Consider the following 7,648-nt stretch of genomic DNA (forward strand, 5'->3'; position numbering starts at 1 on the left):
CGTTTCACAACAAAAGACTGATACGACTAGAAGGGAACGGGGGGTTAAAACCGCAAGCGTAGTTTTCCCCCTACGACCTTCGCCCAACGTACTGAAGAGCACCACTGTGCTAGGAAAGCTGCCTCACCGAGGCGTACAAAGTCTAGCTTCAGTCTTGAGCGAAGGCACTCCTTGATGTACGGAACTATCTCAACGTGGGTTACAAACGTTTTGTCAAAGAGTGCCTCACATCTCGAGGACCAAATGCGTTTCCTCGTGACAGCGATGATGTAGATGATGACATCTTTCTTGCACTTTGGCCAGGTGGTTGGAACAATACCAAAGATACCGGAGTACCCGTTTTTAATTGGGGTATAACAAAATCAAAAAAGAGTGAAAACTAGACAAGAGAGACAGGAGGTTTTTTAACTATTTTCTTTTTTTTTCCAACTTTTCGACGTGACAGAGACATAGACAAAGGAAGGGGAATAGAAAAAGGATGTGCCAAGCTACCCACGACAGGTTACTGTCCAAGTGCTCCCACAACCCACTCCTGCCAACTTGACACATCAAAATAAAATAATGACATAAAAGACAGACATTTCACAACAAAAAACTGATACGACTAGAAGGGAACGGGGGATTAAAACCGCAGGCGTAGTTTTCCCCCTACGACCTTCGCCCAACGTACTGAAGAGCACCACTGTGCTAGGAAAGCTGCCTCACCGAGGCGTACAAAGTCTAGCTTCAGTCTTGAGCGGAGGCACTCCTTGATGTACGGCACTATCTCAACGTGGGTTATAAACGTTTTGTCAAAGAGTGCCTCACATCTCGAGGACCAAATCCGTTTCCTCGCGATAGCGATGACGTAGATTATGACATCTCTCTTACACTTTGGCCAGGAGGTTGGCACAATACCGAAGATGACCATATGTTTATTGATCCGGAAGTCTGACAATATCCATCTCCTGATGAAGCCCTCCACCCATGTCCATGTGAGTAACACTTCGTTACAGGACCACATCACGTGGTCCATTGTTTCGAATCCATTGCAATTGTTCCTCGGACATGTGCCCGAGTGGATAAACCTCCACTTAGAGTACAGCAGAGCATTCGTCTTAAGGGCATGGTGGGCAACCAGCCACGCCGTGTCTTTAAGTCTGTTTTCCAGGAGGGGGTGTTGGACTGATTGGAAGGTTAAAGACCAAGGAACGGAGCGCTTGTTTAGACAGACAGTTGGCACGTGAGCATCCTTCATCAGAAGGTCGTTGTACAGGGAACGCGTAGTACAGCCAGTGTCCCACTGTTTAGAGGGAGATGCTTCTACGAGTTCCAAAACACAGGTTTGGAGGGCCTTGTATTGAGGAGGGGCGTTCGGGGAATGGGGCATGTTGTTCGACCAGGTGGATGGGTCAAACCGTCTTAAGAAGAAGCCAAGCCAGTACCTGGCCAACTGTACCCAGGGCATTTTACTCTGCGACAAGATGTCCGAGAAGGGGCGACTGTACAGGCATTTCGCCTTTTTTGCTATGTTTGTCAGACCCCAGCCGCCCTTCTCAGGGGGGAGGTAGATTGTGTTCCGGCTTACCATCTCCCGACGTTTATCCCAGAAGAAATGAAACAAGGCGGTTTCGATCTCTTTAATGACAGAATCAGGAGGGATGAACACCGACGCTATGTACCTACAGACACGTCTCTGTGTACTTCGCGAAGTTCTTCAGTGGCTGGCGACATTCACTTTGCTTCTATGTGGATACTCCCATTTTTATTATGGGCGGCATATTTCTGTTTACCATTCTAGGCAACTAAATTCACTTTGAAGCTATTAAAACATAATATACGTAACACCTTAAGAAAAATTAGTTTGTTTTGCATGCAATGAACCACACGTTTATTAATTAAGAGTATTAAATAGTGATTATTACATCCTGGCATAGATTATGTTAATGTAGGGGTTTGCGGAAAAACCTGTCTACCGATCAGGCTTCAAAGTGAATTTAGTTGCCTAGAATGGTAAACAGAAATATGCCGCCCATAATAAAAATGGGAGTATCCACATAAAAACAAAGTGAATGTCGCTTCGCCAGCCACTGAAGAACTTCGCAGTACCCATAGAAAATAAAAGTACACACAGAAAAAAACAAGTACCCATAGAAAATAAAAGTAACCCATAGAAAATAAAAGTACCCATAGAAAATAAAAGTAACCCATAGAAAATACAAAGTACCCATAGAAAATAAAAGTACACACAGAAAAAAACAAGTACCCATAGAAAATAAAAGTAACCCATAGAAAATACAAAGTACCCATGGAAAATACAAAGTACCCATAGAAAATAAAAGTGGAATAAAAAATACTAAGTGTACTTATGGGCCTTCGTACTACGTGGATGGATGTTTTTTAATATTCCGCATGTGGGTACATGTAGCTGTTGTAGAAATGTAGGTCAAGTTCAAATTGGTCCACCTGGCTTTTCCCAACGGTACTGCAGCGGGATTTTAGTTCATTTGTTGATTCATGTTTTCAACATTACTCGAGAAGCTGTGAATGGAACTGAATGATATTTGGTTGTTGAGTAGCGGTTATAAAACTAAGTTCGAGTTCAAAAATCGTCATCCTACGTTGCTGCATGAGGGTTGTGTTTTTATGAAACAAATTATGTGATAGTGTCGACTCGGTTGAAACAGTGAGCAGTTCGTTTGCTTGAATGGCCGACTTTGTGTAACTTACGATTGCCGATAATGATAGGGTCTATCTAGTTACCATCGTATAGTCAGATAATGAGATATGACGGCTTATGAGTGGGCCGTACCATGGTTGAAGTAAGTGACGTCAACAAAATTGATACAAATTCATTCTTGCAATGTTTAATAATTACGTATAGGGTATCTGTAAATACAATCATGGTAATGGTAATTGAACTATATCTGATACGAGATACAATAATAATGCTAATAATAAAAGCATTGTTGGTGAATCAACCCCAGCGGAAGCATAGTATGGTATGATATAAGTACAAATGGAATAGCCTATCATAGCCTATCATAGTGGAACGACAATTACATTAGTCAACGTTCTAACATGGCAATTTGGGCTTAACCCAGCGAGCTTCAACTTCATCTTTTGTATCCCAGTAAGTGTCGGTAACCAAAGGTTCCTGCCTGGCTTTCAACTCCCTGTCATATGCCTTCTGTGGCTTATACAGGTTTTTACAAACTTCCTTGTCCACAGAAAACCCTGAATACCATTTCGTTGAGCTAAGCGTGAGCGCTTCAGTGAGCTCTCGAGACACACAGTACGTCTTAACTTGTTCATTTATCGTCTTAAAGTGCTCGACCTCGTCTCGAAAATCTGGCCCCTGCTGTGCTATCTTTTGCCACAAGGTGGCGTTAAAATGCTCAAACAGGGCGTAGTCCATTTTGCTCATCTGTCGGTGCATTCGCACCTCATCACTAGAGATCTGAGCTCGTCTGTAGTCGTAAGATTCGGCATTTTTCGTCAGATAAAGTATGTCCTTCATATCCCAACACATCAACCTCCTCAGGAGAACCAAAGACTCGTCGAGATGTTCCAATATCATGACCAGGTTAAACTCCTTTTGGACAGTCCCAAGAAATGTTTGGACCTCGTCGTCGCTAGGTGGCGCTTGAGTTGGCGTGTAGCCGAATTCAAAAGACATGAAGTTTCGAAGACTTACCGGAGAGTCTATCTTCCCTAACTGTTTAGCGTATTCGTCAATATTTTCTAGAAAGTACGCCACGGGGTTATCCGCCTTTATGGACAAGCGTTGGCTTAAAGAACACCAATTGAAGACCGATTTTAGTATGTTGATAGGGTGGCGCAAAATTGCCAGGTAGAAACTGTCCTTTGGCATTATTTTGCCAATTAAGTCTCTGTTATAGACTGTGTGGTGGGTGAGGATGTTGAAGGCGTTGTTCTTCAGGGGGATGTAGAAGTCCTCGTTGAGCTGAGCCGGCCAGCCCAGGGAGGGCGTTCTGCGGGGCAGGACGAACGTCAGGTTGTGCTCGTAGCCGTAGCGGAGAAAGATGCCCATGGCGGTGGTCGACCCAGCCTTGTGGACTTTGATGAAGACAAAGTTGGTCTGGGGCTCACAATCTCCTCCTTCCACTGCTAACCTGTAAAATATGCTGGCATGCATGACTGTTATAGGAGAATTCTCACGCATCACAGACTTAGTAATACACACATACAAAGTCTTCGTGCAATTATTGTACGATTATTGTGCAAGTACAAGAATTATTACCCTTGTTTGCCCGAAGTGTTATATTAAATATTTATTTTTCTGCTTTTTATTTTTAAAAAGAACCTTGCTCCTGGTGGGGATCGAACCCACGCCCTTCGCATTGCTCACGCTTTAACAAGAGCGCCTATACTGCTGTATAAGTACGACGCGCTAACCGATTGCGCCACAGGAGCTGAGTGCAATTATCCCGCACCTGTACCCTTCCACCAATCAAAACAGTCAAATTCTTACTCTTCTCGGCCACGCTCCTCCGACTGATCCTGTACTATCTTCTCCTGGTCGCCCTGGTCGTCCTCTATCTCAAGTTTCTCCGGTTCTTTCTGATCAGAATCTTCGACGTTATCGTCTTCTTCACTCAAGAAGCTGTCGTCCAGCTTGGCAATACAAAACGTGCTAACAGTTAGTAACACTAGAGTAGATATCTCAAATTTGATAGTATCAGGGACCAGAGGGTGTTTGCACTCACGTGACTTACTGTGATGTAAGTAGTTATCCGCCATGTTGGATATTTAAACCTGGAAGTTGTTGGGTAAATATGAATCTTATGTAAATACTGTCAATAAATTGTGACATAGTATAGACATACATATGTTGACTCGCAACCAGTTTAACAAACACTCTGTTAACGTTGTTTGTTGGACAGCAGATTTAATTATTGGGGTCTTCAGAACGTTAGATATTACTTACGTACCTCTTCGTCTTGCCCTTGATCCTGTATTTTGTCATCCTCATCAGGTCGCTGGCTGTCTTGATTTGGGTCTATCTTATGTGGTGCAAGGGGTCCCACGCCTTTCACAATGTGAGCACTGAGTGAAAGGTTTTATCTGGCATTAGCAATTGTAATAATGTACGATGAGCGTCCATGTTGAAATATTAATGTATCTTCAAGTTCATTTGATTTTTTTTTCAAATTTCTTTCAGAGGATTACGGTATAGCGCAGTATTAGGCCGTCGACCTATGTATGCTTTTCATGCTGTCACAAGCTCCATTCTGACTCCCCCTGCAATATTTTGTAGACCCGTCGTACGACAGGGCTTTTAAATACCTTGAACTGGGGTTCTTTTTCATCACGTGTGAAGTGATGACCCAATTGATCGCTGAGAGGAACACCAACCACAGCAGGGCGATCAGCATGATACGCAGGCGAGACCTCCTCATCGTTCCTGTCACACACATACAACACATGCTGGGATGGGTTTCACATTATGTATGCCTGTCAGGTGTTGACATGTCAACATATAGTTCGTGCAGATAAACCAACGTTAAACGTTAGTATTATATAATTGTAAGGAAAATACGGCATGCCAGCTCTCGGATTAGTTAGTGAGTGAGTGAGTGACTGACTGACCGGAATGTTAACGGTGGTGCATGAAAACATTCTGGAGGTATTGATAACATCGTACCTGGCAAGTAACCTTCTGCCTCTTGCATGTTTCAATCTCGGTACGACCGGTATATAATGTGCATGTGTGATTATTTGTGTCCTACCGAATGAAGATGTGGATAGCCGGCGGGGTAAGGTGACCTGGGGAAGGTTGGCCTTCACAGCGTGTGGCAGCTGGACCATAGAGACTGGACACTTGTTCTCTGTAGGTCTAGAAAAGACCACATGGAGATGGCGGAGCTGTGTCTGATAGCGAAAGTCGAACCTTTTGGTCGGCGCCATGATTCGTGGATCCGGTTTACGTATATACGTACATACAAAGGTCTATTAAATGCAAACTGCTATGGGCAGCGTCACGACCTTTAACATTTAAAACCTGATAAATCAGTACATGCCGCATGTTGTCGTTTTTGTTCCGCATCGATTGGTACCTAGTCATTTATAAGTAACAACCTCAGACAGCACGCAATTTGAAGTTGCCCCACTCCTATTCTTTACAACATGCAAAATCTAGTTAGGTTGCATACACGTACTAGGTAGGCTTGACAAGCGCTGATCAGACAAGATTATTGCTGTCCCCTAGGCTAGTTATAACCTCTAGATCTGTGCAAATGAATACTATACCCCTCTAGCCCAACGTCATACGTAATGACTGACATATACCTCCGACATGCTTAAGCTTGTTTCTGACGAAACAACGTCGTGCGAATCAATACGAATGTAACTTGGAAACCTTACTACACTAAACTCGGTAGTAAGGTTTAAGTAAGTGAAGTAAATAAAACATATGTACCTACAACGAATGCAAAGACCCCTTGTACGTGTCGTACCTAGCCACCACTTGTACAGAAATCTTCTTCAGATAGACCTCTGACTTACCTATGGCGGCACGCGTGAGCCATGACCTATGATAGGGAAGGGTCGGCGACGCACTGGAAAGACTAGTTTAAACGCCCCAGGTCTAGCCAGGTCCAATTACTTGCCTGGAGAAGCGGTGACCCCAGTGTCGATGGAACAAAAGCTTTGTAGTTTGTGTCCCTGGAGAATTGTCTGAAATCCATACGCTGTAAAAATTTAAAGGCCAGTGCCTTATGCTTTATGAATGAATGAATGAATGAAGACCTTTATTGTACGCAAATACCCACTGGGTTCAGTACAGGTCACAGGAAAGACGTCACAGTTTGCAATGAATATATACAATGTACAAGCTAGTGCTAATTCTATGTACTATGGACATATAGTCTAATAATTACGATAATTTGGTTTCTTCTCGCTTCTTAGTAATGATGTAGATATAAATACAGATATGTTTTATAATCGAAGGTTTGTCTAAAATCATCAGAAATATGAACTTATCTGCGTTGCTAAGATGTATGAAATGGGGAAACATACATTGCAATAGTTTATAAAGCTCTGCTCTCTCTTCGTTGTATAATTTATGAAACATACGTTACGTAACTTCTTGGTATGCTGAACTGAGTCCTAGAACCTTGGAACAGAATACATGGAGCAAGAACTCAGTTTTAAGTTGATTGTTATGAACACTATTATACGGGACAAGACAGGCGTACATTTCCCATTTGCAGTCATGGTCATTAGTAAATGTTTGATTGACAGAATTTTAGAGCAGCCGTACACTTCACTGCATCTTTAACATTAGTTAACGATAGCATTCATCTGTAATGTATTGTCCAGTTACCAGGGCTAGTTGGGCAGTCTTCGCTGTATCATTTTATTCAGCCTGAAAATCAAATCAATTTTGTTAGTACATGTATATGCAACCACTGCTATCGTCTATCACTCAAGTGCATGTGTGCTCAATCGTACAGAGGCGACCCCTAGCGACTGATAGCTACTCTGAACAATAAAGATCCCTGAACAGTACGTTTACCAGAGGCCTATCCGGCAGTATCCGGAGTGAATAAAGATACAACTTGGAGATTTGCATCATCTGAGTGTGTACATATTTTATATGTAGCATGTTAGACTTCAGTTCCCGTGTTGCACGATGATCAGTATG

The 7,648-nt window shown here is 42.8% G+C and overlaps 2 protein-coding genes and 1 non-coding gene across 4 annotated transcripts in view; 1 reads left to right on the plus strand and 2 right to left on the minus strand.

Moving 5' to 3' along the window:
- Nucleotides 1–2,989: 2,989 nt before the first annotated feature.
- LOC109466983 (galactosylceramide sulfotransferase-like) lies at nucleotides 2,990–6,514 on the minus strand. Of its 2 annotated transcripts, XM_019764870.1 has the most exons (6): nucleotides 6,422–6,514; nucleotides 5,733–5,839; nucleotides 5,290–5,407; nucleotides 4,935–5,049; nucleotides 4,475–4,617; nucleotides 2,990–4,115 (listed from the first exon to the last, which is right to left on the minus strand). In XM_019764870.1, the coding sequence occupies exons 2-6, from the start codon at nucleotides 5,809–5,811 to the stop codon at nucleotides 3,056–3,058; spliced, it is 1,515 nt and encodes a 504-aa protein (XP_019620429.1). In that variant the 5' UTR covers nucleotides 5,812–5,839; nucleotides 6,422–6,514; the 3' UTR covers nucleotides 2,990–3,055. The 2 variants fall into 2 exon arrangements, with proteins under 2 accessions (XP_019620429.1, XP_019620428.1); XM_019764869.1 differs by lacking the exon at nucleotides 6,422–6,514 and having other exon boundaries at nucleotides 5,733–5,969.
- Trnai-uau lies at nucleotides 4,309–4,416 on the minus strand. Its single transcript has 2 exons — nucleotides 4,379–4,416; nucleotides 4,309–4,344 (listed from the first exon to the last, which is right to left on the minus strand). It is a non-coding gene; the product is annotated as a tRNA-Ile (tRNA).
- Nucleotides 6,027–7,648, plus strand: part of LOC109466974 (cilia- and flagella-associated protein 53-like) — an 8,706-nt gene continuing 7,084 nt past the window's right edge. Inside the window, exon 1 of the mRNA XM_019764860.1 lies at nucleotides 6,027–6,055. Within this exon, the coding sequence (XP_019620419.1) occupies nucleotides 6,027–6,055 (29 nt within the window). The remainder of the gene's footprint in view (nucleotides 6,056–7,648) is intronic.

This window comes from Branchiostoma belcheri, unplaced genomic scaffold (genome assembly GCF_001625305.1).
Source record: "Branchiostoma belcheri isolate BF01 breed outbred unplaced genomic scaffold, Haploidv18h27 scaffold173, whole genome shotgun sequence".
Classification (NCBI taxonomy): Eukaryota; Metazoa; Chordata; class Leptocardii; order Amphioxiformes; family Branchiostomatidae; genus Branchiostoma; species Branchiostoma belcheri.

Excerpts from the sequence above, each read along its gene's own strand:
- LOC109466983 (XM_019764869.1), bottom strand. The coding sequence starts at position 5,910 with ATGGCGCCGACCAAAAGGTTCGACTTTCGCTATCAGACACAGCTCCGC. Across the intron at positions 5,408-5,732 it reads GCTATCCACATCTTCATTCG|GAACGATGAGGAGGTCTCGC; the intron begins GTAGGACACAAA and ends TGTGTGTGACAG. Across the intron at positions 4,618-4,934 it reads ATCAAGGGCAAGACGAAGAG|CTGGACGACAGCTTCTTGAG; the intron begins GTACGTAAGTAA and ends TGTATTGCCAAG.